The sequence below is a fragment of the Sciurus vulgaris genome, assembly GCF_902686455.1.
Source record: "Sciurus vulgaris genome assembly, chromosome: 5".
Classification (NCBI taxonomy): domain Eukaryota; kingdom Metazoa; phylum Chordata; class Mammalia; order Rodentia; family Sciuridae; genus Sciurus; species Sciurus vulgaris.
In genome coordinates this window covers 14,538,470-14,566,257 of record NC_136465.1, presented here as the reverse complement: position 1 = coordinate 14,566,257, position 27,788 = coordinate 14,538,470, and the positions used below count along the sequence as shown (strand labels likewise).

General features: G+C 49.2%; 2 protein-coding genes across 5 annotated transcripts; one reads left to right on the top strand and one right to left on the bottom strand.

Moving 5' to 3' along the window:
* Positions 1–12: 12 nt before the first annotated feature.
* On the bottom strand, positions 13–10,526 carry PHYHIP (phytanoyl-CoA 2-hydroxylase interacting protein). Of its 3 annotated transcripts, XM_079139055.1 has the most exons (7): positions 10,178–10,318; positions 9,996–10,044; positions 9,086–9,146; positions 6,623–6,816; positions 5,220–5,394; positions 3,394–3,511; positions 13–1,759 (listed from the first exon to the last, which is right to left on the bottom strand). In XM_079139055.1, exons 4-7 carry the CDS (start codon positions 6,785–6,787, stop codon positions 1,225–1,227), a joined length of 993 nt encoding a protein of 330 aa, XP_078995181.1. In that variant the 5' UTR covers positions 6,788–6,816; positions 9,086–9,146; positions 9,996–10,044; positions 10,178–10,318; the 3' UTR covers positions 13–1,224. The 3 variants fall into 3 exon arrangements, with proteins under 3 accessions (XP_078995181.1, XP_078995180.1, XP_078995182.1); XM_079139054.1 differs by lacking the exon at positions 9,086–9,146; XM_079139056.1 differs by lacking the exons at positions 9,086–9,146; positions 9,996–10,044 and having other exon boundaries at positions 10,178–10,526.
* A 10,765-nt stretch (positions 10,527–21,291) lies between these two features.
* On the top strand, positions 21,292–26,880 carry POLR3D (RNA polymerase III subunit D). 2 transcript variants are annotated; one of them, XM_079142319.1, is made up of 9 exons: positions 21,292–21,410; positions 21,628–21,797; positions 22,646–22,689; positions 23,992–24,143; positions 24,245–24,369; positions 24,535–24,703; positions 25,079–25,344; positions 25,800–25,907; positions 26,088–26,880. In XM_079142319.1, exons 2-9 carry the CDS (start codon positions 21,633–21,635, stop codon positions 26,208–26,210), a joined length of 1,152 nt encoding a protein of 383 aa, XP_078998445.1. In that variant the 5' UTR covers positions 21,292–21,410; positions 21,628–21,632; the 3' UTR covers positions 26,211–26,880. The 2 variants fall into 2 exon arrangements, with proteins under 2 accessions (XP_078998445.1, XP_078998444.1); XM_079142318.1 differs by having other exon boundaries at positions 25,800–25,952.
* Positions 26,881–27,788: the final 908 nt, after the last annotated feature.

Below are 27,788 nucleotides of genomic sequence, written 5' to 3'. Positions count from 1 at the left end.
CAGAGTCTGTCACCTCTGCAAGAGTCACTGAGGCTGCTGTCCATGGCCTCTACCAGCACCTCCCCATCTCTCCAGCTGTTTTGCTTGTCTTGGGGAGTCCACCCTCTCCACCCTCACGCCCCCTACAACAGGAGGAACTAGGCGAGAACGCAGGGAGCCCAGGGAGGCCTCCTGGAGAAGTGGCCAGGAGAGCAGACAGGACAGGAGGCCGCTTGTGAGGCAGAGTGGCAGAGCCCACAGCCCGGGTCACACACAGGCACAGGATAGTCACGGCACCATGGCACAGCGAGCGAGTGAAGTGCACAGCCAGGTGGGGTGCCAGGGCTCTGCAGGCAACCTTTAGTTCTTTAGTTCCAGGTCAAGCCCCATTAAGGCATGAGGCAGCCTGCTTCCGACAGAGAAAAGGGTCTCAGGGGTCTACTTCCCCCTCCTCGACCCTGGCGGCTGCTGCTCTAGACCCCAGCGTTCTCTGAGCAAGGGAGAAGCTTTGCTGGGGCATGTGACATCTCCACATAGAAGAAAGGAAAATCCCAACAGCCTGAGCCCCCAAAGCCAGGAGAAGAAAAAGGGCCCCCTTCTAGAGAGCTGAGGACATCCGAGTGGGCAGGTGGAGGAAGGGAAGGACAGCTCTCCCATGCAGGAAGAGGGTTATCTGGGGCAAGGAGCAGCAAGGGTGTGACAGCGGTGCAGGAGACTACTTACAGGAAGGAGGGAGGGGGCTGGCCTGGGTGGTAACCTCCAGGCCCAGTTCTATAGGGAGGGGGCTTTCTGGGGTGGCCCTGAGTGGGGTGGGTGGGGCTAAGGAGGAGGCGCCCCACAGCTCTCTGCATCTCCCTGGAGGTGGCCAAGCTACACATGGGCTTTGACCCAGAGATACTTCCCCAGGAAAGCCTGGAAGGTGGGCAGGACTCTGGAAGTTGGAGGCCTGGATAAGGCAAAGAGCCAGAATGGGAAGCCAGGGGAAAAGGGGGAGTTCTCTGGAAAGTCAAACTACCCACCAGCAGACCGAGGCTAAGAAGCCTTCCCAGGTCCACCAGGCCTGGGGTTGGCCACGCTTACCCAGAGGACCACCATCCACTACCTCCAATTCCAAGGGGTTGGGGAGGGGCTGGCGGATGGGGCAGAGGGAGCCAGGGGGCAGGGGAGAGAAAGCCAGCTCCCGGAGCCTATGCCACCCACCTCACCTCCCATTATCTCCCCTGGCCCCTCAGCCCCCAGGAGTCCCTAGCGGCCCACGCTGATGTTGCAGGTCTTGCAGCTGGGGTCTTTCTTGGCGTCAGCAGTGGACAGGCTCATGAGCTGGTGCCCGCTGATCTCCCCCAGGGTGCCCAGGGACAGATCAACAGGCTCGGTGTAGATGATCTCCAGGATGAGGTCCTGGGCGTGGCGGAAGACCAGCTCCCCGTCCTCCACGCTGCAGGTCAGGAACTTGTTGCAGGCAATGTCCAAGAGGGGCAGGCGGTCACGGCAGAAGCGGTCCCCCAGGGAGCCCTTGGGCGCCAGCACCAGGATGGCGTAGTGGTAGGCTGTGTACATACAGTAGAAGTCCGCAAAGTAGAGGTTGGTGCTGGGGTTGAAGAGGCGCTGGGCGGGGATCTGGAAGCGCCAGCGGCCATAGGGAGAGTCCTGGGGGGGCTGGCCGGTGTTGAACTCGGTGTTGCAGCTGAAGAAGACCCCGTGCAGCATGCCGCTGGTGGGCGAGCCGTGGCTGCCGCTGTTGTCCTTCAGGTAGGGCTGCAGCATGTTCCCGCAGTGGGTCCTGCCCACCCAGGAGCAACGTCGAAGGGGAGAGAAAATGCCACCGGTTAGCAGCAGTGAGGCTTGGCTGCTGGCTCCCAAAGCGCCCAGCAGCTGATGGCCTCTGCCAGTCACAAATAGAGCATTCCAGAACACAAGCATGAGGAGGGCTCTGGAGATTAGCTCATGCAGCCTGCTTCTTCCCAAAGAAGAGCTCTCCCAGCTGAAAGCCCTTCAAAGGGGCTTGACTGAGATTAGCAAGGCCCTCAAGAGCTGCCCCCTCTCTCGGCTCTCTGCTGCCCACCCCCACAGTGGCACTCCAGCTGTGGGCTCTCTGCCCTGCTGCGTTACTTTGCAGTGCTGTTCCCTCTGCCTGGCCTGCCCTTCCCATCTTTCTCCACCTGACTTGGCAAATTCCTAATCATCCTTCAAGGTCCAGAGCAGGGGTTCCCTCTTCTCTGAAACTTCCACAAACATCAGGTACTTGCAATCAACCAAGATTCAGCTGCCTGCTGTGTTCAGGACACCGGCTTTTGCTCCACGATTACATATACACAATGATGACACTGAGTCCTTCCATACTATCTCTCAGACCAGACTCTAAGGTTATTAATAGGGTGGTCTGCACCTTAGTCTTTATATCCAGACCCCCTAGTAAGGACCCTGGCACACACAGATGTTCCCTGTCCCTCTCTTCCTTGCTGGTAAAAAAAAAAAGTCCAAACCAGACCACTGCCCCTCTTCCTTAATACAAATACCAAAGGCCCCAAGGTCCCCATTGCACTGGGTAGGAGTCAAACACCTACCCCCACTGCCCGTAAGGATAAAGACAGTAATGGTGGAAGTTACCCCTTCCTAGCTTAGAAAGACATAGACTTGGAGCAATGTGCTCAGGCATTGGAGAGGGTAGACCAGCCCTGGTCCCACCACACTCTCCCTTGGTCCTGGCTACCCTGAGGGACAAGTGATGTGCTGACTCAGCTGGTCAACTGAGGCCCCCCTTAGCCTCAGGCTCCTCATCTGTACACTGAGGATGTTGGATTGGACCATCAACTTTCAAAACACCTTTGGACTGCAGAACCCCTCTTTTTTTCCCCAAAGGAAAGTATACATAGGTGGGTCATAGGCAAAAAAAATTGAGGCTGCTCTAGCTGAAGGAGGTCCGGGGCCCACCAAGCCCACCTCCCCATGTACCAGCCTCTCAGCAGCACCCTAGGAGTCTCCAAAGAACTTCCCTGACTCCTCAGCCCCTGGCTTAACCAGCCAGCTGGGGTCTCCCCAGAACCCTCCATGTTCAGGTCTCTTTCATTTTGCGTCCTCCTCGTCACCTCTGTGATCCTAGGTCCTGAATTGGAGAGATGGCTGACCTGTGGTGGTAGACCCCAGGGAAGGAACTATCCCAGAGTGGAAATCAAATCCAGACCTAATTTACCTGGGCTTGTTAGCATGGTGCTGTGCCAGGTGGCCCCAACCCAGAGTCCTCAACCTTCCCTGAACCCAATTCCAAGTAGCAGTCACTTCTGTGATGTGAGGGTGGGGGGCCCCTGGAAGAGGCTCTGGTAGCCTAGGATGACCTCGACAGCCAGGGCAGAAGGAAGAAGAGCTGGGGAAGGACGGAGAGGCCTAGCAGGCCTGCAGGGGTCAGAGTCACCCTACCTGGCATGTTGGAAGTACTCCTTGTGATGATTGCGGTAGAAAACCGAGAAGCGGAGCATACGGCCGGCGATCTGCTCAGCCTTCTCCTGCAGCTGGGCCAGGTGCTCCTTGGCATAATCTGCAACAGTCCAGGTTGGGTGAGGTGAGCCAAGGGCCAGCTGCAGGATCACAGTCTCTTCTTCTCCCCCCTGATCCTACCCAACTCTCACCGTGTTCGCCAGTCAACCTCTGGCCAGTACCCTGGAGCAGCAGGGGGACCAGACAGGCCCCAGCAGCAGCTTGGACTCAGATGGGAACAAGCCAGCTGGCTGCAACTGGGAACATGGAGAGCTGCATGCTGTCTATTCTTGTCACCTCTGCATCCTCACTACCAGAGGCTCAGGACTCCCCCAGTCCAAAAAGGGCAGACTGCCCCATTATTGTACTAGGGGCCTCAGGGGCTTTCATCCCAGGCCATGCTCCCATGTGGAAGCCAGTTGTAATGACAGGTGGCTCATGAAGAATTGGAAAACAGCCTGGGCTCCATACACATGAATGTTTGGGCAGACCAGCAGCTAAGACACCGGCTCTCTGCTTCAGCCCTTCAGGAGAACAGGAGCTGGCACCAGGATAGGAAAATAGAACCCTTGGGCTTGGGCCTGGGCTCCGGGGCACAGTCAGGCTGCTGCCAGGCTGGACAATGTCTTGGTACCAATTAGAAAAAGGTGCCCTTTCCTTAGTGCTAATGCATCACTGGCCAGGGTACTTGATCCACCAAGAGAAGGGCAGACTGGATTGCAGCCATCTCTGGCTCCCCAGTTTGAATTAAACGCCCATGCATGTGCAGTTCTGAGAAGGAGCACCTCCAGAGTTGGTTTGCAGCAGCTCAAGGAGACTTGGGGCATAGACCTTGGCAGAGGATAGAGCCAGCAGTCTTGGAGGCCCCAGGGCAGAGAATGTTCCCTTGTGACAGGAGAGCAATCTGGAGCAGTTCTCACGTGGACACCAAAGGGATGAAATATTTTGGGGCAGATCTTGGGTCACTGGTGGCCATGCACACACAAGGCCAGAGTTGGTTTATGCTGAAATTTGCAAGGTAGGTTCTACTAAGAGAACTTACGGACCATTTTTATAGGCTAAAGGGAAACTCAGGAAAAGAAAAATGTGATTGTTCCACCAAGTGTCCATTGATGGACCACTGATGAACAGAATGTAGTCTATCCATACAATGGAATGTCAACCAGCCTTAAGGAGGGAGGAAGTGCTGGCACCTGCTACAGCATCCGTGTACCTAGAGGACATCACACTAAGAGAATTAAGCCAGTCACAATCCTGCATGATTCCATCTATCTGAGGCACCTAAAGGCAGAAAGGACAATGGTGGTTGCCAGGGCTGAGGGAGGGAAACGGGAGTGACTGTTTAATGGTGCTAGAGTTTCGGTTTTGCAAGATGGAAAACTTCTGGAGAAAGCTTGCACAACAATGGAATATAGTTGACACTATTCCACCGCATACTTCAAAATGGTTAAGATGGCAGATTTTCTGTTATGCGGGTTTTACAATTTTTAAAAATATGCTGCGTTCAAGCCAGAAAAGTAACTCCATCTCTTTATGGAGGTGGCATTGTCTTCATGAATGGTGGGACTCCGGTCCCTCATTAGAGACAAGGCAGGCTCTGTGAGGGCAGGGCAGGGCCCTGCCCACGTGTGTCCTCCCTCTGGCTGCAGCATGGTGCCCTGGGCACAGCAGGCATTCTCCAGTGTTTCCTGGATGAAGACCCCCTCTTGACCACGACTAAGCCAGCTGTGCCAAGGAAGCAGGACAGTGATGTGACAGCAGAGCCTCACCCCCTGTGCAGAACTCCACCGTCTCGCTCCAGCCGGACACCAGGTACTCCCCGTCGCTCTGCTTCACAGCCGTCTGCACGGCCACACTGTACTCTGTGCGAGGGCTCAGAAACCAGTGGCCTCTCACGGTCATGGGCAGTGGTACCGCCTTGGCCACAAGTTTGGTGGGGACATCCTGAGAAGGGGAGACAGATGAAGAGCCAAGAGTCAAGCCGGGGGCCACACCCAATCTTGGCATTCTCCCAGAATCCCAACTCCCGAGAGGCCCCCTCTTCTTCCTGAGGAGGGCCAGTCTCAGGCCCACAGGGGCTCCATGCCCCCGCTACCATTTTCCTGCAGCAGCAAGCAGAGGCTCCTGGGACGACACACGGGCTCTCCACAGCCTCTACCTCTCCTAACATCTCTGGATGCCCCATTCTCTTGGGCACTGAGGAAAAAGGTCACTTAGGAGCAGGCCCCAAAGTTGAAGGCGGCAAGACCTTCATTTTTGAGGGAGACTTCGAGAGCTCAGCACACTGCAGTGCCGTCTCCACGGCAACGGCAAATGCTGAGAAGCCAGGGAGGAAAGGAAAATATGCCTTGTTCTTTGGGGGGGAGGGTTAAGGGGGTGGTATTGAACATTCACATCACCGTGGCAACTGGCCTGCCAAAAGACACCCAGATCAGGAGAGCCAGTTCCCGAGAGAGAGAGAGCAGGTGAGGGTGAGTAGCCCCCGCTGATGCTGTCGTCCTGGGAGCCAGCTTCTTTCCACCACTCTCCCCTACCCCTCTGTCAGCTGGAGGAGATGGGAGGCTTCCTCCAACCTGCCCCACATGGGCTTTTACCCCAAGCGAAGGACATGCCCTCAAGGACCCTTTCACATTCCTTTTCTAGACAAAGCAAACAGTTGGCCAGCAGGCAGGTGAGGGACAGAGAGAATGTCGGGGGCCGAAGGGAGCGTCAAGGACCCAGCAAAAGGGACCACCAAGGGTCCCACTGCCCACCTATCAACAGCAGGGCTGCACCCGAGCCCAGGATTTGTTGGAACCTGAGACGTCACCCCCATGTGTCATGTCCTCAGTCCCACCCTACTGCCCGGGCACTCTGCCCCTGTCTGAAGTCCCAGTCATGACGCTGATAACAGCATTCCCGCTGTGCCAGGCGTTGTGCCAAACACCACGCAGACATTACTCATGGAATCCTCTCGACAACCCTGTGAGGGTGGATGTGATGATTCCCTTTTCACCAAGAGTGGAATGCAGGCTCAGAGAGGTCAAATCGCCTTTCCAAGATGGCCCAGGCCCAGTAAGACTCTGGATGTGGGCCGGACCTTGGACTCTGAGCCCTTTCTCTATGCTGTCTATTATCCTGCTTCCTTCGGGAACAGGATTTGGGGAGAAGCACCTGGGCACCCTCAACTCACCCGGTGCTTGAACTTGTTGGAGTTCTTATTCTCCTTCTTGTTGAGGTCAATGAAGTAATGGGTGACCCTCTCCAGGTCACTGTCCTCCATGGCCCAGGAGATGCGAAAGGAGTCACAGGTGATGTTGTTGATCTCAATGCTGTGGGGAGTGGACAGCAGCTCCATGCTGCCCTCTGGTTTGGCTCCTGTGGGGACTGAGAGTAAGGGGAAGGATCAGCATCTCCCTCCCACCATGGAGCTTTCTGGAATGTGCTGCTCCCAACATTCCTTGCGAAATTGGAGCCTTGAGAACTTATCAAATGCACCTGCCCCTTAAATCTTATAGGAAAGATTGGATGGGAAGATGGAGGGCAGGGACTCAAGGTGGGCTGGGTGTCTCGGGGGCTCTTTGCTGTCCTCCGAGGGTCTGTGGAGCAGAAGGTACCTGACAGGTGGCAGAGGCAGTGGGAATGCTACAACGCTGGGCAGGGACAGATTTATAGCAGATGGAACGAGGAGGGAGGGGGCCCCAAGCCAGCAGGCGTGAAAAGAGAAAGAGTGGGGGTGGAGAGAATGGGTAAGAGGCGGAGGAGAGGCAGGAAGCACCTGCTGAGGTGCCGCGGGGCTGAGGTCCGAGGAGAGATGGAGAGGAGAGGACAGAGGCAGGTGGCAGGCCCTGGCGCCAGGACTCCTCAGGTGCCAAGACCCTGGGGCTCAGGCCTCTCTCCCTGGGCGTGACTCAGTGAGGGTCCCCACACTGCAGGACTGGGAGGACATTTAGGTGCATGTGGATGCATCCAGGGTGGGAGGGGCAGCGTGGGTCACTGCCTGCTTCAATCTCTTCTTTCCACCCATAACTTTTTTGACACTCTCTTTGGGCTGATCCTCACTCGACTCCTGTGAATAATTAATTATGTTTCAACACGGATGTCTACTGGGGGCCAGCACGTACTAAAATTCACAAACATTATCTTATGTGAGTCTCACAATAGGTACGTGGTATCAGTGTCCCCATTTTACAGACAAGGTAACCGAGGTCTGGGTGTTAGCATCGCCGGCCACACCGCCAGCAGATGATTTGCACGCTGGAGGCCAAGCACTGTATCACTAAGTTTGTGCTTACGTGTGCGTATGCACGTTACATGTGTGTGACACATGGTACATGCATGACATGTGGCCATGCATAGGGCATGTTTCTGCTCTTTATTTTTCCTCCTGTTGATGTTTTTCAAGTCATTGCATTTTCTTTCACCTGCCTCTTTTACTCCTTCGGCTCTACCCTGATATCTGGTGCCCTTCAGGCATGAAAGGACTGTACCAAGGTCTCTCACCTGTGCTTTAACTGAGAAGAGCTGACCGACTTTGTGGCCTGACGCACCTGGACTCCCAGAAACAGGCAGGGAAAGAGGATGCAGAGGTGGGCAGCCTTTCTCCAGAGCATCCAGCCTCACACTTTCCAGATTCCTCCCTCCAGCCCAGCAGCCAGCACACCCTCATACCACCTCCTCCTCTGCTCTCTTCCCTCTTCTCCTCCTCTTACCTAGTAGTTAGGGCGAGGGCACCCTGTGCCTGAAAAATGCAGGTACTTTTATTTATAGCCTACAGAAGATCCAGCCCACACCTTCCCATCAATTAAGCCTGTTCCAGAGCCTGGCACCTCTGAATTAACCCGTGGGCTGCCTGGGTGACAGGTATAGGAGGCTGTGGTGGATGGCCCTTACTTGCCCCCGGTGTCCCCTGCATACTATTTTATCTTAGTCTCCCACCCTAGAGCCCAATGCTAGTGCTTCACATAGAGAGAATTACATGGTAAATAAGAATGGAAGGGATGCCAGGTCCACCCCAAAATAAAACAGATGGGATCGGGCGTCTGGAAACAACCCTACAATAATAAACCTGTTTGCAGTCGTGGGGACAGGAGTGGCGCAATGGGGAGTTACCAGCTCCCCACATCCCAGCAGAAAGCTCCCAGGGAGATACGTGTGTGCCCCTCACATGCACACACACATGAAGCAGAAGAACACAGATACACTCCCACCTGCGAAGCCCTGAATGGCTCCCACCTGCAAGGGAAGCAGCCTATGTCTGCTCTGCGAGTGGGCACCTGCTCCTCTCCTCAGACTCTTCCCAGAGTCAGGGGCAGCTGCGGGGCCTGGGGGCCTGGGACCTGCAGCTGCTCATCCCTTCCTCTCTCCAGTTTTGGGAGAGCTTGGATGACTCCCCAACCCTGGCCTGTGAGAGTGACAGTGACTGACGCCAAGAGAACACGCAGCCAGGGTGGCCCAAGGTGGGCGGGAACCCAGCCTCTCTATGCCCAGCTGCCTGGGGAAAGGCAGGGTGTGAGCGACAGGTCGAGGCAACACCCCAGAAACACCCACCCTCCCATGTGAATCCGCCCCAAGGCCAGCATGTACACACCCACACACGGGCGGGCACGCACACACGCACACATGTGCCAAGGGTGCCCACCCACCCCGAACACACCTCCTCAGTGCTCTTCACTCCCACAGGCTAACCGACGCACGGAGGCGCCACCTTGCACACCCTACGAATACCCCACAGTTCCCCCTCCGCAAACTGTCACCTTCACGCAGTCCCACACATGATCTGTCCATAGGTTCATGTACCCCCACAAGCACGCACCCCTCCTCACAGCCATATTTGGGGAAGAGAGGAGGCTGTGGGCATCAACATGCATGTGTGCCACCTCCCCAAGAAGGCATGCGATCCACACGCCTGCCTGCACGCATGTACATTCACACCCACGTCAAACACAGCGCCTCATCCCCCACCCCCCATTCTGGTATCCTGCAATCTCAAAGACACAGACTTTGAAAGCATGTTTGCCTCTGGTCACACTTTGCCAGGCTGATCCCTCGCATGCCAACAGGTTTGTGCACCTACGCAGTCTGCCCACAGACCACAGTTTCTGCCCACACTTACCACCTCCCAACCCCATCCTGCTTTGGAGTTGCACTTCTCCATGTAGAAACCGTCTGGTTGCATACACCCCCCCCCCACCAGGTACTCCTACCCACATGACAAGTGACACGTCCACTCCCTAAATAAACTGCCTCACAGGGCCCTCACCCACATATACCCACAGAATACTCAGATAAGCGCCCCCGCACACATGCACCTCACGCGTGCAAGAAAGCTATGTTCCTAGACATGCCACAAGCTGGCGGAACCCCCACGCAAGCAAACTACACGCAGCCCTTTCGACGAAAGCAAGGTTCCAGCCTCCTCCCAAGTGCGCACACATGTTGGTACACCCTGGTGCCCCTTCCCCATGCCCATTCCAAGAAGCCACCATGCCAGAAGGAAAGCTCCCCCATCCCGCTATCCCTGTTGGCATCGCTGACTGCAGCAGAATGGTCACGGGGTAACTAACTGTGTCGCCCTGGAGACTGGATCCAGCTGTTAAGTCCTTTGCCAAAAGCCTGGGGGAAAGGGGACAAGGTCGTCAGCCCAGCAATCCAGGTGGGCACCCCAAACAGTGACAGGACCCTGGAGCCCCCAGCTCCCAGCCTTTCAGGATAGCCGGCAAAATGGTCTGGGAGGAAGGGCACTCACCTGGCCTCACCGGGCTCTGCGAAGGAAGACCTGGGGGGGAGGGAAGGGAGAGACCTCTGTGTGGATAAGCTCCCCAGGCAGGGGACGGGCTGCTGGACGCCTGGGTCACGGGCAGCCGCGCGCACCCACTTCTCTCCCGGCTACCACGGAGGTTGCTTCCATGCCCCGCAGGCAGCTCCTCTCTGGCTCTGCAGCGAAGCCCTGCTGCCCCCCCCCGTGAGACGCTGTTCCCAGCTGAGGGAGTGAGCGAGCACAAAAAGAGAGGCAAGAGAGAAATCAAAGCAGCGTGGAGGAGAGAGAGGCAGAGAAGGCGAGAAAGAACGAGAGAGCCAGACCGAATCTGGCTCCACCAATGGGATCAGTGGCTGCACAGCGTCAGGTGATAATAAGCAAGCTTGGTCCCTGCTCGCCCGGGCTGGTGGGAGGGGGAGAGGGCAGAGGGTCTCCCAGGGAGCGCCACGGATGTCCTTGGAGGCAGTGGCTGCTGCTGCCACCTTTCCCCCATTCCTCCAGGACAAGCCGCCCTCAGAAGTCCCTCCAACACACCCCCTACTTGGGAATCTCTGACTTGAACACAGCCCCCAAACTTTAGGATGCTGGGAGAGGGGTGGAGCTTAGTCCTAGGGCTTGGGCCCCAAAGCGGGATTGTGATTGGGGAAGGGGAAGGAGGCTATGTAGGGGAAGGGTGGGCATATGAGTGGGGGTGGTAGGGGCCCTCTCCTCAGTCTGGGTTCCCTCCTGGGTATCTCTCACTGATCCATGGCTCCATTTTCTTACTAAGTCTATCAAGAGACATACACTTGCAGGAGACTCCTGATTGCCCAGGAATCCTCCAGCTACTTAATTGTCCCTAGGGAAAGAAGCACGACAGAGTTGTAGGGTAGTGAAGAATGCACAGAGGCAAGAAAGTGGGGGTGGGCGGACCCCCAGTTTTGAGTGTTCTCTTCCTAACTAGCCTTAAGCCTCAGCTAGAGAGAGTATCAGCAGGAGCTTTGCCACCACCAAGAGACAGGGCTCTATGGATGCAACCAGGAGAACATCTGCGAATATTTGAACCAAGCAGCAAACAGTAGCAAAGTTCAGTGATGAAAAGTGTAGGCTTCTCAGTCAGACAGAAATGGGGATAATTTCTGCTCTACCACTTTCCAGCTGAGTGACCTTGAACCAGTGAGTGACTCAGCCTCTCTTGAAGCTTCAGTGTCTTCATCTGTCAAGTGGGCTAATGATACAGGTTTATTGTCATCATGGACTGAGATCATTATGTAAATCACTTAGCTCTGGCTTGGCACCTAAGGAGTGCCAGCTGCCTGTCAGAGTTATCTTTCCCATGGTTATTGGCAGTGTCTGTGAGGAGCCCACAGTTTCCTAAAGGAGAAGGACGGACAGTTAGATGATGCAATTAGAGGGCAAGGAGCAAACAGCCAGCACTCTGTATCCACCAGATTCCCTGTTTGCAGATTTGACTAAGGATTGAAAATATTTTTTAAGTGTATTTGTACTGAACACTGTACAGACTTTTTCTTGTCATTAAACAACATAGTATGACAACTATTTTCATAGCATTACCTAATACAATGGGTTACATTGTGTTAGGTGTTATAAATCATCGAGAGATGGTTTCCAGCAAAAGCAGGATGTGCACAGGTCATATTCAGATACTACCCTGTTTTAGATGAGGGATTTGGTCGTGGTTGGATTTTGGTGTTCATGGAGGTCCTAGAACCAATTCCCTGAGGAGACGGGGGGATGACTGTGTTCCAGGTACAGATAAGGATTCAGAGCAAGAAGGTTGGCCAGCTTCAGGGCATAGGCAGAGCACAACCTAGAGAAGACGAGCAAGAGGAGGAGGGTGGAGGGAAATCTGGCATGTGAACAAAGATGCCGCATGGGCTCGGGGTGAAGGCCTCAGAGAAAAGAAGGCATGAACTGAGCACAAGGGACACTCATGGAGACGGACTTGGAGATTGCAGGCATTGGTGGTAATGGTCACAGCAGGTGACAGTGATAGGGAGTGAAGAGTTCACGAGAATGGGAGACAAGCAGAAGCCAGCGCAGCTTTCAGTGGGTGTGAGAACCGGAGCGAGTCCAGTCAGATCCTGAGCATGGAATGCGGTGCAGTGTGTTGCACTGAGGCAGTGTTTGGCACTCCCTTGACCAAACACGACAGGGTCCTGCCCCCTCACACACCTACGCTGATGTCGAAACTCAGAAGAGATGCCAGACGTCACCTCCTGGTTATGAACAGCACCAACCATCTGGCCTGAAACCCTGTCCCTGGGTCCAACGTGTGGGACAGAAAGTAAAAGGCAGGTTCTCTGTGACTTGGTTTTTCCTTCTGTGAAAGGCCTCCCCTGTTCCCAGGGGGATGGCACCGGGAGACCGCATGAGATCACGTGTCCCAGGGGAGAACCATAGCCGTCTGAATGCCCTTTGTGAAGCTGTGAGCTGGCACGGACAAGCAAGTCAGGTGAGGGTGCAGCTGATGGGGCTGTGCCTCTTCTTGCCTCAGAGAATTCCTCTACAGATCAGGAGAGGAAACACGGGCTAAGAACAGGGCTCAGTGTGCCAAGCATAACTAGCTCCATAGGAAACCAAGCAAAGACACACTTTGGCTGCATTTTTAATAACTTTTTTTTTTGTATCAGGGATTGAACCCAGGGGTGCTTAAGCAGTGAGTCATATCTCCAGCTCTTTTACATATTTTTATGTAGAGACAGGGTCTTGCAGAGTTGCTTAGGGCCTCACTAAGTTGCTGAGGCTGGCTTTGAACTTGAGATCCTCCTGCCTCAGTTTCCTGAGCTGCTGGGATTACAGGTGTGTGTCACCATGCTGCACCCAGCTTAACACTAACTTTTTCTTACACAGGTCAGGATCATTGTGGAAAGAGGGAAACTTTTCATTGCAAAAGTTAAGAGAAAATTAAAATCACTCATTTTCTCACCATTTGGAAATATGCATATGATACAATGTAGAGTGTATTAAAAATGGAAGGGAAGAATGAAAATATTGTTGTGTAACCTGCTTTTTGCATTTGCCTCCTCTGTTCATCACATGGTTTTTCTGGGGTCATTTAAAATTGCTGCCTCGTGTTCCTTTGTTAGGTGAATATATCCTTTTGTGGAACCCATTCCCCGCTCCTTGTGATTCTTTTTCTTTTCCTCTATTCTGCAATGAACATCCTTATGGAAAAATCTCTTCCCACACCTTAATTATTCTTTCAATAAAATATCAAAGGATATGGACCTGATTTGAATTCTGATTTAGCAAAAGTTTTTTTTTAATCCTATAAATTTAAATTCTTAATTTAAATTATTAATTCTAGATAAATTTAAATTCTTAACTGGATATTTGATATTCAGGAATTGTAAGTGTTGATAATGATATCATGGTTACTTCTTAAGAGTCCTCATCCTTTAGAAGTACATATTGTAATATTAATAGGTGAATGGCATAATATCTGTGATTTGTTTCAAAATGATCCAGGGAGGATGGCAGTGGGTGGCAGAAGACAAGAATGGATGATTGTCATGAAAGCTGGGTTCTTTGATATTCTTTCCACTTTCCACTTTTGTGCCTAGTTGGAAGTTTCTATATTAAGCCTTACATCTAAGTTGTGACCACAATAATAACAAAAAAAATTATTAAGCCTCAAGACACAGTGGCAGGCATGCAATTCTTCAAACAGTTTTGAGAGGGGGCTGGGGAGATAGCTCAGTCGGTAGAGTGCTTGCCTTGTAAGCACAAGGCCCTGGGTTCGATCCCCAGCACCCCCCCCCCCAAAAAAAAAACAGTTTTGAGAGTAGATTCATCAACCCCATTTTTAAAAGGTTAATGGTGGGAAAGCAGAATCAGTTCATAAGTAGTGAAACTGGTATTCAATTTCATATCTGTCTGAGTGCAAAGGCCAGATTTTTCTTGAAGGATGCATAGAAAATATAGCATCTGATGTGACAGAGAATGAGGCTGTCAGTGAAAAAAAATCTTAGTCTTAATACTGCTTATGCACTTTTTTTACACAATATCTTTATTTTATTTATTTATTTTTATGTGGTGCTGAGGATGGAATCCAGTGCCTTACACATGCTAGGCAAGCACCACATCCCCAGCACCTGCTATGCACTTTACAAACTCAAGCATATGTTTTGCGGCTGAACTAAGTGTGGTGACCCAAAAGCTAATGAAACATACCCATCCAGCCATAAAACCCTTGTTCATCTATGACAGAAGACAGAGGAGGGGAATGAATGAATGCCTGTTTATAAGGACAGTATGAGCAGGGTGTGGTGGCACACACCTGTACTCCCAGCAACTCAGGAGGCTGGAGCAGGAGGATCTCGAGTTCAAAGCCAGCCTCAGCAACTTAGTTATGCCCTAAGCAATTCAGCAAGACCCTGTATCTAATAAAAATATTAAAAAGTTTTGGAGATGTGACTCAGTGGTTAAGCAGCCTGGGTTCAATCCCCAGTACCAAGGGGGGTTTAAAAAAAGTACAATATGGATTTCCCAGTGCTTATTTACTTTCTCTTTTGGACTGCATTTAGACATCCTGCAATTCTCAATGGTCATCTATTTCAAACTTAATGAAGAACATTCACTAAAGTGATTCTAAAACTGACACTAAGGATTTACTCTATTAATGAATAGAATGAAATTTTTACTTTTTAAAATTTAAATATTTAGCTATCTTAAGGCATGAAAAAAAATGCTAAATTATATATTTAAGGGCTGTGAAAAAGTAAAGGAGACAAAAAAAAAAAATGTTGATAAGCCAGGCACTGTAGCACATATCTGAAATCCCAGCAACTGAAGGTACTGAGGTAGGAGGGTCTCAAGTTTGCAGTTAGTCTCAGCAACTTGATGAGAACTTAGCAAAAGCCTCATTCAAGATAAAAAAAATAAAAAGGGGGCTGGGGTTGTGGCTCAGTGGTAGAGTGAGTGCCTAGCATGTGTGAGGCACTGGGTTCATCCTCAGCATGACATAAAAAAATAAACAAATTAAAAGTTATTATGTCCATCTACAACTAAAACTATTTTTTAAAATAAAAAGGACTGGGGATGTAGCTCTTTGGTAAAGCAACCCTGGCTTCAATCCGAGTACCAAAAAAAAAAAAAAAAAAAGGAAGGAGAGGGAGAAAGAGGAGGAGGAGGAGACACACTAAGGAAATATTGAAATATTGGAAGAGCAAAAGAAACTTCAAGGGAAAAAGATGGAGAAGAGTGAAAGAGAATCGTAAATGACACGAGAAGTGGGAGGACTAAAATAGAACCGTGGTGTTGGAACAGTCACCAAGTGACACTGAAGAATGGCATACCCCAGCACTGCATGGCAAGGCGCTGGGACCAGGGTTCCAGGGTTGAATATGAGCCATGGCTGAGAGGTGAAGTCTTCCTTCCACTCACTCAATATGCATTTGCCACGCTTCTTTGAAGACAGATGCTTACAAAAGAGCCTGTTTTGTTTAGATAAGAGGAGTCCCCAGAAGCCTTCTTGTGAGCGATGCAAGAACGTTCAGAGCTGAAATGACAGTTGTAACTTCATCAGTGGATTAGCAATCACTAAAGTGATTCTAAAAACTGACACAGCTCTAAGCACTGGGTGGTGACTGGAGGCAGGCAGGGTGAGGTGGAGGAGGGGGTATGGTTTGGGGACTTATACTTTGTCCCGGGTGAGCCAAACCTCTGCTTTTATGTTGGCATGCCCTGAGCTGCTTTCCTCTGACACACCCTTCTGCCATGATGTTTGGCCTCACCTTGGATCCAGAGCAATGATGTCGACCATTTATGGACTGAGACCTCTGAAACCATGAGCACCAAATAAACGTTTCCTCCTCTATACGGTTCTTGTCAGGTCTTTTGGTCACAGTGGTGCAAAAGCTCACTGAAGCAGAACCTATAGAGAAGACATATGAAAACACAACTCAAAATGGGTTTTATTTCTTTTACTTATTATTATTTTTTGTGTGTGGTGCTGGAGATCAAACCTGAGGACTTGCTCGTGCCAGGTAAGTGCTTTACCTCTAAGCTAGAGCCCCAGGCCAAATGGCTTCTATATTAATGGTACCAAATTGTTTCTAGAAGCAATCCACCCTTATTTTTCTAATCCACATCCAGATTCGACATTTGGTCTTACCAAAACTGGAATTCATTCATCCATTAAAATTTTTTTAATTGATTGCTTTCTATGTATTAGACTGTTTCAGGCAGAGGGAAGAAGGAGATGGACACCTCCAGACCCCCAAATTCCTCCTCCTATAAGGTATTCTTTCTGGTAGGAGCAAAATAGACAAATTAATAAACTATGGTGTTTATTAATAAATTAGGGTGGTGATAAATGCTTTAGAGAAAAGTAAGTCAGTAAGGAGAGAGTTACAATTTTAAAAAGGGTCATCACGGAAGGCCTCTCAGTAAAGGTAATATGGGGACAAAAACCCTGACTGAAAGGAGGGGAGGAGTCATGCAGAATTCTGCAGGGAAGAGCATTTCAGACAGCAGATACAGAGGCCCTGAAGCAGAAGCATGCCAGATGTGTTTCATCAGCAGCTGGGGCCCAGTGCAGCTGGAACAGTGACTGAGGGTCTTGCAGAGGGTCTTGTGGATGCCAGAAAGAGGGTGGTGGCGGTCAGGTTCTGCAGAGCCTCAAAGGCCAACCTAAAGCCTCTGTGTTTTCTTTGTGGTTGTTTTTTTTGTTTGTTTGTTTTTGTTTTTTCATTTAGCAGTACTAGGGAATACCCTAGGTCTTATGTATATTAGGCAAGCGCTCTACCACTGAATGACCCCAGTTCTTTTTATTCTTATTTCGAGACAGGATCTCACTATGTTGCTTGAGACTGGCCTCAAACTTGAGATCCCCCGAGTAGCTGGGATTATAGGCGTGTGCCACCACACCCAGCAAGCCTCTGTGGTGTTTGTTTGTTACTAGGGACTGAACCCAGGGGTGTTTCACCATTGTGCTACGTCCCTAGTCTTTTCTATTTTCTGTTTTGAGACAGGGTCTTCCTAAATTGCTGAGATTGCTCTTGAAGTTGCGATCCTCCTGCCTCAGCTTCCTAAGCTGGAATTACAGGCATGCATCACTGTGCCCAGCTAAACCTCTGGTTTGTACTCTGAAATAGGCATCCGTTAGGAGTTTAAGCAGAGGACTGGAGATATGACTTAGCTGGTAGAGTGCTTGTCTCACAAGCACAAGGCCCTACGTTCAATCCCCAGCACTGCAAAAAAAGAGAAAGGAAAAAAAAAAAAAAAAAAAGTTTAAGCAGAGGTGTGACCTGATGTGAAATGGGTCAAGTGTACTCTTTTAAGATTAGACTATGGGGGCCCATCTGGAAGGAAGCCAAGCAAAAGGCTCTTATAAAAATTACAGCAACCAATAATGATGATGGGCCTGGACCTGAAAGGTACATCCGTGGATGCAGTAAGAAGTGGTAAGATTCTGCCTAGATCTGGAAAAGCTCACATCTTAAGTGTGGAGTGTGAGAGAAAGAAAGGAATAAAGAAGAATTACAAGATTTTTGACCTCAACAACTAAAAGAATGCAGTTGCCACTTACTGAGATGGGGATCTTTTTGGAGGAGTAGAAGGAAAAGAAAGATCAAAAGTTTAGATGCAGACCCAGGTTTGAGATGCCTAGCAGATATCCAAGTGGTGGTGTGGGACAGGCAGAGATACACATTTGGGGTTCAGAGACTGAACGGTCTGCTGGAGACAAGCATTGAGGAGTCATCAGTACCCAGTATTCTCTTCAAAGCAGAGGAACCAAACCATGGCAATAGCGTAAGTATAGGGGGAAAAAATAGGAAAATTCCAAGGACTGACTCCAAAAGGTCTCCAATGTTTGGAGGTTAGGCAATGAGGAGGAACCAGCAAATGAATAGCCTGCAAAGTGAAGCAAATAAATTAGGGTAAATTGCACATAGGGACATGTAATAGCTTGAACTTGGGTAGTGTTCTCATACCACACATTCCTTTTATTTTACTGATTCATATTCAAAACAATTCTTTATTCATTCACATTTCCAATGCCCATGGAGAATTCACAGGAACAGGGTTTTGACAGAATCACATCCACTACATGGGGTTCAGCTAATAATAGTTTGCAGGTTTCCTTTCAGGCCTGAAAAAAAAAATGAACACAGGAGAAAATAAAGAGAGAGCTGTGCGAAAAAGTAAAGAATGAAAGCAGAATGGTGTTGAAATCATATTAATTTAATTGGAGGGAAGGGTAGAAAAAGTTCCTGAAAGGAAATTATAATAATCATTGATAGGAAGTAACCTCTAAAATGACAAAGTAGAAGGCCAAACTGAAGCCCCTTTTGGAGGTAAAAAACGGCTTTGGAAAGTCCACAAATATTGCAAGAATCAAATTGATTTAAAAAATTATAATGCAAGACAACAATGTGGAGTACTATTTAGACATTAAAGTAAAAATTTAGAAGACTATTTAATAATTCAGAAAAATATTCATAGTATTTTGTTAAGAGTAAACAGCTGGAGTCTAATACATCAATGCTTCAGGCATGAAATAAATTATGTGTCCTTTTCCCTGTTTAAAATAAAAGAGCAAAATGCAGATTATAGCATTATATGTAAAATACCTTAATTTTAAAAAAATCTAAACACAAAGAAAAATAACTTCAGGACTAGAGTTGTGCTCAGTGGTAGAGCACTTGCCTGTGAGGCCCTGGGTTCAATCCTTGGCACAACATATAAATAAATTAATTAAATAAAAGATTCATTGACAAAAAATATTTTAAAAAAAGAAAAACACCTTCAAATATATATAAGTTGATGGAATAATGATTTTAATTTTCTTCATTTTTTAAAAATTTACCAATTTTCTATGGTGAATTTTTGTGAGAACACCAAACAAAAAATTAGAAACTGCTGGAAGGCTGGCATACTTCACAGTTCAAAAAATGAAATCAAAGCAATTTCATTTAGTTCTCCCATTAGAAGCTAAGGGCTGCTGGGTGTAGCTCTGTAAGGGATAAGAGGGTTTGGGTTTGCTTTGGTTTGATTATCCTAACACCAACGTAGACCAGAGTATAGTGGTGTACACCTGAAATTCCAGTGACTTCTGAGACTGAGGCAGGAAGATTCTAAATTGAAGGCCAGCCTCAGCAACTTAAGGAGACCCTGTCTCAAAATAGAAAATAATAAGGGGTGGGGACTTGGCTCAGTGATTAAGTTCCCCTGGGTTCAATCCCAGGTACCAAAAACCAACCAACCAAACAAGTTAAAATGAATATGGAGAAAAGAAATTTAAAAAGCTCTGGTTAGAAATCAACAAAATATTAATGTATTATTAAATTGGCAAAAAAAGTTTTAAAATTTAAGAGCCAATACTTGAAAGGATATGGCAGTATCTATATTTATATTCTTTTGTACTATCTATATTCTTATATATTACTAGTGATTGCATTTTATTTAAGCTTAACACTTTTTGAAAGCAATTTAGCAACATGGATGATGAGCCATAAAATGCACATATTCAAAATGATATAGCCACTGTGGAAAAGTTTGTCAGTTCCTTCTGAAACTAAGCATCCAACAACCGTACAACACAATCACACCCATGAACAATTATCCCAGAGAAATTAAAGCATCTGTTTACAAAAAACTGCATTCTTCACAGTAACTTTATTCACAGTAGCCCCAAACTGGAAAATAACTCAGGTCCTTCAAAGGATGAAATGTTAAACAAACCATGGATATTCAGCAATAAAATTGAACGAAGTATTGATACAGGAAGCAATTTGGATGATATCCACGCAATTATGCTGAATTTAAAAAGCAATCCCAAGAAGTCACATAGTGTATGATTCCATTTCTAGAACACTTTTGAAATAACAAAAATTATAGAAATGAACAGATTAGAGGTAGGAGGAGCGGGGCTGAGGGAGGTGTGGATCTAAAAGGGCAACTAGAGATCCTTGTGATGAAAATGTCTTGTATCTTGACTGTAAAAATGTCAATATTCTGGTTGTGATATTGTAGTAGAGTTTTGCAAGCTATTACTATTGGGGGAACCAAGTAAACAGAACTTGGGACCTCTTTACATTATTTATTACTACTGCACGTATGTCTACAATTATCTCAACTTTTTAAAAAACGTACGTCTTCTTTTGGGCAGTTTATCTGTGGTATGGAAATCTGTTCTAGGGATATAATTCAAAAGTAGGAAAAAAATTTTGAATATACCAGATGTTCACTACAGCTTTATTTATAACGGGGGAATGACCTAAATGTCCAAACAGGGAAATAGGTTGTCATGATATGACCACCTGAGAATTTCAATTGTCATTTGAAGCAGCAACAAAATAGTATCTGAAAAAGGAGGATATAAAATTGTGGTACAATATGAGTTTTGTTGAGATGGGTAGGTACGTTACAAAAATTTTAATAGCAGCAGCCTACATGGAATTCTAGAAGAAAGGGTTTCCTTCCTTCAAACTCTACGTAATGGAATCACAATAAAAGTTCTTTGAATTCGTCCTTCCAGCAGTAGAGCAAACTTCATTTTCAGATTCCTTCCAGGTATTGAGTTAAGTGAGCCCAAGAGCCCGCACAGACGCGAGCCCAGGGCAGGTGCGATTAGGCACCCGGGTCTGCTATAGCAGCTCCAGGGCTGCCCTACGGTCCCACCCCGTAGGACCCCATAGGAGTCTGGGGATGTCCTCCCCCCCGCCAGGGCGAGGCCGCTGTCCACAGGTACAGTGACCACTCCAAGGTCACCAAGGAAAGCCCACTGCCGGGGCTCGGCCTGGCCCTGGGCTCCCCGATTCTGACTCTGGGTCTCGCTCTCTGCCCCGCGCCCCTCGCCCCAACCCAAGCCGCAATCCACAGCTCCCAGAGGCTCCGCCAGGCGACTCCCCACATTGCAGTATGACGACCACCAAGGTCCCCAACCCTGAGGTCAGCCACTCTACCACCACCCCGGGTCAAGACCCCAGAGCGCCGCACCGTAGCGTAGCCCAGACCTGCCCCCTCATCCTTTTTCGCCCTCTCAACCCAGCTTTTCCCGACTCCGGGAAGAACCGGGAAGAGAAGGCGGAGGGGCAGCGAGGCGCCGCCTAATAAATACTATGGCCTGGCCCCGCCCCTCAACGTCACTTCCGCCTCGCGCCAAGATGGCGGCGCCCGAGCTCTGCCACGCAGACTTCCGCCCTGTACGGAGATCGCAATCTGGCGGCGGGTCTCGTCGGAGGTGAAGTCGTGGTGTGCGGCAGCAGTCCCGGTGCGTCCCCGCTCGGGGTCTGGGGAGAGGGCGGGGGCGAGCTAAAGGCTCTAGCCGGGGTGGTCGGGGGAGCCTCGCCACGTGGGAGGGGGAGGAGCTGAGATGCCGCAGCTGCGACGTCCTGACGGTGAAGGGGCGGGAGGCCACGTGGGTGGGGTTCCGCCCAGGGTCCGCGTGTCTGGCCCTTCAGGTGACTTCGTTGCCCATTCTCTCCCAGGCAACATGTCGGAAGGAAACGCTGCGGGCGAGTCCAGCGCTCCGGGAGCCCCGCGACCGCTCCTCTCTGGGGCCCGGGGGCTTGTCGGGCGGCGGCCTGCGCCCCCGCTCACGCCGGGCCGCCTTCCCTCCATCCGCTCCAGGGACCTCACCCTCGGTGGAGTCAAGAAGGTACCTGAAGGCTCGTTTGTAAAGAAATCCAACTACCTTGAATTCCAGGCCTCTGGGATTCAACTCATGTCCTATAGGACCTAGTCTGTCCCCAACAGTGATGTTGGGCCTCTTGAATCTTGTCCCCAGACTTCTGCATACTCCTCTACAAATGCTAGGGAACCTATTCCAAGTCTAGGTACTGGGTTCAAGATGTTGAGATGTAATTGAAGAGCAGAGATCCTAATTAGCTCAAGATGTTCAAAAGCAATTTGAGCAGCGCTAATTTGTTTTTAGTGTGTTTTGGACATCTTTAAAAATCCCATGAAAAACATTATGTATATGACTGTGGATGTAAAAAGTAGCCCTGAAAGGGAAGGACAGGGTGACAGAAGCATAAAGTACAATTTCTTAAAGATTTAACATTTCCTTGGAAAATTCTGGTGATGAGTCTGCCTGTGTCAACCTGTTGTGAGTGCTGGCAGGTCTTCTGTCTTTGCTACTGAAGCCTTGCTGTAGGAATTATTTCCCTGCTGTAGTGACTGGTCTGTAGCGGTTAGGAGACAGGTGAGGTTACATCAGTTCCTTTGTTTTTGGAAATTTTGGAGTCTCTCCTTTTATAGGGGAGAAGCTGAGATTTTGGCATTTTGGACACTCCTCTCTTCTCTATAACTCCACTCCCTTCACAACACGATGGTCTTCCTTTTCAAGCACATGCCTGTCTCTGAAAACTCTTAATAGTGTGGAATGTGCAGAAGAGAGCCATGCTGATCTTGGCCTATAGAAGATGCCCATTGGGAATTTTTGTTTTCCTCTGTACTTTGAGGTCAGAACTTACCAAATCAGTGACTCCTGTATTTTACTTTCAGAAAACCTTCACCCCAAATATCATCAGTCGGAAGATCAAGGAAGAGTAAGTAGCTAGGTCTGCTGAATACTTGCCCCTTATATACTTGCTCTGAATTGAGGGCTTTGGGGAAGTGACTAGGTGTGTGAATTTTTGTCTTTGGTTCTTTTTAGTAATGGTTTTTGACCCTGGCTTCTAGGTGATTTTTAAGTGCAAGCTTTTAAAAAACACTGATGTGAAAATGGGTGGAACTAAAGACCATCATGTTAAACAAAATAAGTCAAACTCAGAAAGTTAAGGGTTGTATGTTTTCTCTCATATTTAGAAACTGGAGAGGAAAAGAAAACAGAGGTGGGGTGGGTCTCCCCAACAAAGGGAGATCAGCAAAGTAAAGGGACCTACTGATGGAGGATAGGGAGAGAGAGGGGAAATGCCGGGGGGTGATATTGGCCAAATTATTATATTGTGTACTTGAACAAATATGTAACGACAAATCCCATCGAATGTACAACTATAATGTACCAATAAAAAATGAGGAAATAAAAAAGAAACAGAAATCACCGATGCCTGAGATACTATGTGTTAGTCAGTTTATGAGAAATACCTGAGGTAGGTAAATAAACTTAGAAAAGATTAATTTTGGCTCTTAGTTCTTACAGCCACGATCTATTGGCCCCACTGCTTTTGGGCAAAGCAGCATATGATGGCAGGGTGTGGCAGAACAAAACTACTTACCTCATGGCCTGGATGCAAAAAGAAAAGAGAGAGGATGAGGAAAGGATCCAGGTTCCACTATCCTCTTCAAGAGCATACCCCCAGTGACCTGAAGACCTGCTACTAGGCCATACCTTATCGCTTCTACCACCTCTCAAAAGTGCCAAATAGGAAGCAATCCTTGAGCACCCAGGCCTTGGAGGACATTTAAGATCCAAACATGCCTGTAATTCCAACAACTTGAGAGGCTAAGATGAGATGACCACAAATTCAAGGACAGCCTGGGCAACTTCATAAGACCATGTCTTAAAATTTAAAAAATAGAAAGGGCTGGGGATACAGCTCAGTGGTAGAGTACCCCTGGTACCACCAAAAAATAATAAGTAAATAAACAAAAATGTAGCCTCTTGCTTTCAGTCAGTAGGGGGAAAATCCATGTTTTTGGACAAGAAGGTAAAGTGGAGCAAACTGCAAGGCCCCTGCCTTATCAAGGAAGTGGGGAAAGTGCCAGACCTAGGACTGGGTTCTACTGTTCATGGCGTACTTACTGGCTCATCAGCTTTCTGCTCGGTTGGATGAAGTGCATTTGGGGAATAGGACCAGTTTGCTGAAGTGGAGAGAGTAAGTGGTTTCCCTTCATCTTCTTTTTTCCAGGCCTAAGGAAGAAGTAGCTGTGAAGAAGGAGAAGCGTGAACGGGATAGGGATCGTCAACGTGAGGGGCATGGTCGGGGCCGGGGCCGCCCAGAAGTCATCCAGTCCCACTCTATCTTTGAGCAGGGCCCTGCAGAAATGATGAAGAAAAAAGGTACAAAGAGATAAGTCATGGATTTCAGTTCAGACTGCCTGAGGGAAGGGCAAGAGGGACAGAGTTCCCTTATCCCTACTGAACAGGATGATTTCCCATAGGGAACTGGGATAAGACAGTGGATGTGTCTGACATGGGACCCTCTCATATCATCAACATCAAAAAAGAGAAAAGGGAGACGGATGAAGAAACCAAACAGATCCTGCGCATGCTGGAGAAGGATGATGTAGGTACTAGGAGAGGGGGCGAGGGGACTCCTAGGGAAGAAGAGCTCACTTATGTCCTGGGACCCTGGTGAGTGGCAGGAACCTTTGGTTAGAAAAGGACTAAAATGAACTGTGATCCAGGTACAAGTGCTGTCAAGCTGTGTGACCCAACTCTTCTTTGGTAGTTTATTGATGACCCTGGGCTGAAAAACGACATACGAAACATGCCTGTGCAGCTGCCCCTGGCTCACTCTGGGTGGCTTTTCAAGGAAGAGAATGAAGAGCCAGATGTTAAACCTTGGCTGACTGGTCCCAAGGAAGAGGCTATGGAGGTGGATGTGCCTGCCGTGAAAGGTATCTGGTGTCAGTTAACTTCCCTCTTCCCTGGCAGTCCCCAGAGTTCCTCACATGAGCCTCCAAGACTTCCGCTCATGGGCCATTCCTTTCCCATTCCAGTTCCAAAATACAGGAGCTGAACAAAGACACAATTTGTCCCTCTCTGAGGGTGTATGTGTTGACAAGGATCAGTGGATGGGAGCCTCAGATATAACTTTTTAAAAAAGTCACACACCTCTTGAATGTGCTGTTTCTTTCTCTCTCCGTAACCAGTGTCTCCCTCCAGCTTCGTGACTGAGTGAGAGTGGAACAGATGGGGTGAAGGACTGGGGACAGTGAGATGATACAGAGGGAAACAACTTGATGTCCCTTCCTTTGTCTTATCCTGGGCAGTAAAAGAGGAGCCACAAGATGAGGAGGAGGAGACTAAGATGAAGGCTCCTCTCAGGGCAGCCAGGAAGACTCCAGGCCTCTCAAAGGACGTATCCGTGGCAGAGCTGCTCAGGGAGCTGAGCCTTACCAAGGATGAGGAGCTGCTGTTTCTCCAGCTGCCAGATACCCTCCCTGGCCAGCCGCCCACCCAGGACATCAAGCCTGTTAAGACAGAGGTGCAAGGCGAGGATGGACAGATGGTGGTCATAAAACAGGAAAAAGACCGGGTATGCTCAGGAGTGAATTCTGGGGGAAATTGCAGGGTAGGCGTACCGGGCAAGAGAGCTGACCTGTAGGGGAAGGGCAGGTGTGCTACCCAAGATGAAGTGAGAATGATATGCATTTGTCCTCATCTGCAAGGGCTTCAGGGCCTATGTTTTCAACCTCACTACCTGTGTGTGCTTACTTTTTGTAATGAATAATTTTAAAACAGACAAATGAGGGAACATGAGTTCCTGTGTACCATTGTTCAGCTTAGCAGTTATCAGTATTTCGTCCTTTTGTTTGTGGCAGGTTTTGCCTTATAACCAGGATCAGAAAGCCCCAGAAGAAAGTTCCTCTTAGGGAAGCTTGTTCTGGCCTCTGCTGCCCACGCCTCTTTGGAGGATGGAGTGGGGTTCATTCACAAAAGTTAAAGTAGCGAACTCCTTGCCTAGTTTCCATCCCTTGCATCTCTCCACAGGAAGCCAGGCTGGCAGAGAACACTTGCACCTTGGCTGATCTGACGGAGGGCCAGGTTGGCAAGCTACTCATCCGCAAGTCAGGGAGGGTGCAGCTCCTCCTGGGCAAGGTGACTCTAGATGTGACGATGGGAACCACCTGCTCCTTCCTGCAGGTGCGAGCCCCATAGGGCCATGGAGAGGCTCTGGATGGGCTGGGCAGTGCCCAGGAGGGAGGGAGTTTCTTAGCATATCATGTGAGAGTCACAGAGGGCAGGGCATGGTTCTCATCACTGTCCCTGTGGTTGCAGGAGCTGGTGTCTGTTGGCCTCGGAGACAGTAGGACAGGAGACATGACAGTCCTGGGACATGTGAAGCACAAACTTGTATGTTCCCCCGACTTTGAATCCCTCTTGGATCATAAACACCGGTAAAATGAGCAGATGGAGGAGGATAGTGACTATGCCCACGGCTGCTGCCTGCTCCAGACGTTTTGTTCTCAAATCCCTACGACCCAGAAGGGGCCTGTGTAGCCCACCCACTCCAGCCTTTGGCAGCGAGCCTTCTAGTTTTTTCCCCACCAGAGCCCACACAGCTCCCTCCCCAGCACTTGTGAATGGCATAGTGACCATGCCACAACACGGATATGAAGGGCACATCTTGCTGCTAGAGACTGGTCCCTGCTATTTATTTTTATATTTATGTCTTGATCTACTCAACTGACTGCATCCTCCCAAGGTGGAGTGGTCTCTGGGAAAATGGAGGCTCCTTTTGGGGGCCTGTGGGGCTGCAGGGCTGGGAAGTGGAGGGGCTGCTGCAGATTTGGCTTCTGCTCCCTCTTTCCTCCCAGGAGGCCGGTAGGAGAGAGAGTAGGAATGGAATCTGAGACTTACATGCTCAGTCCTAGCTTGTTCCAAGTTCTGTGTCCTTGGACAAACTACTTAACCTTTCTGAGCCTCATATTCCTCATCTGACAAAAATGGGGATAATACCTACCTCACAGGGTTGGTGTGAGGATCAAATGGAATATCGTGGATGAAAACTCCTTGCACAAGGCCAGACATGTATACTTGTAGGCACTCAATAAACCTTAGTTTCCCTTTCCTTTGCCTGAGTATTTTCAAACAAAATGTACATTCCATGAATCAGAAGAAGTTAGCTGTTAATGCCTCCACTTTTGTCTGTCCATCCTTCCTTTCTTCCTTTCATTCATTCATTTTTGTGGCACTGGGGACAAACCCCAGGGCCTTGTGCATGCTAGACAAGCATTCTGTCTCTGAGCCATGTACCCAGCCCTCCTTGATGCTTCCTCTGCATTTCATCCCACCCCACCCTGGTTCTGATGCTCTAAATGTTCAAGTCTGTTCTTCTGTATCTCATCTCGTAGTTACTCTTAGCTGCTGTGTGAGTTACTTTGTTAGTTGTAAACTTTGTTAAAAGAAATCAGGGACTCCTTTTGGCACTCTGCAAAGGCTTTTGGCCCAAACTCATTCTCTTCACCCTTACAATAAGTAGCCAGTACTCTTTCAACTTTCATTAAAACATTTCTCAAAAGAAACCTGGGAGCCAGGTGTGCTGGCGCATGCCTGTAATGTCAGCTACTCGAAAGGCCGAGGCAGAAGGGTCACAAGTTTGAGGCCAGCCTGTGCAACTTAGCAAGACCCTGTCTCAAAAGTTAAAAGAACTAGAGCTGTAGTTCAGCGGAAAGTTCTCCAGTACCAAAAAAACCCAAAACAATGGCCACTCAGAGAATCATCACTACAAGTCAAATAGTGCTAAAAAACCCTTGGTAAGACAAAGGTTAGAGCTGATGCTTAACAGGTGACGTCCCACTTCAAAATCTCTTTTGAGTCCCCCTCTGCCTCCTGTGCCATCACCAGATCCTCTGTTGGACATGGATCCCAGTCCCAGCTGCCATGCTCTCGTTGAGCTCAGAGGTCTGTGATCTTGGTCCCTTCTTCACATCATTTCTGTTCTGTGTAGTCCCTGAAGCAGTAGCTTCTCCTTCCACC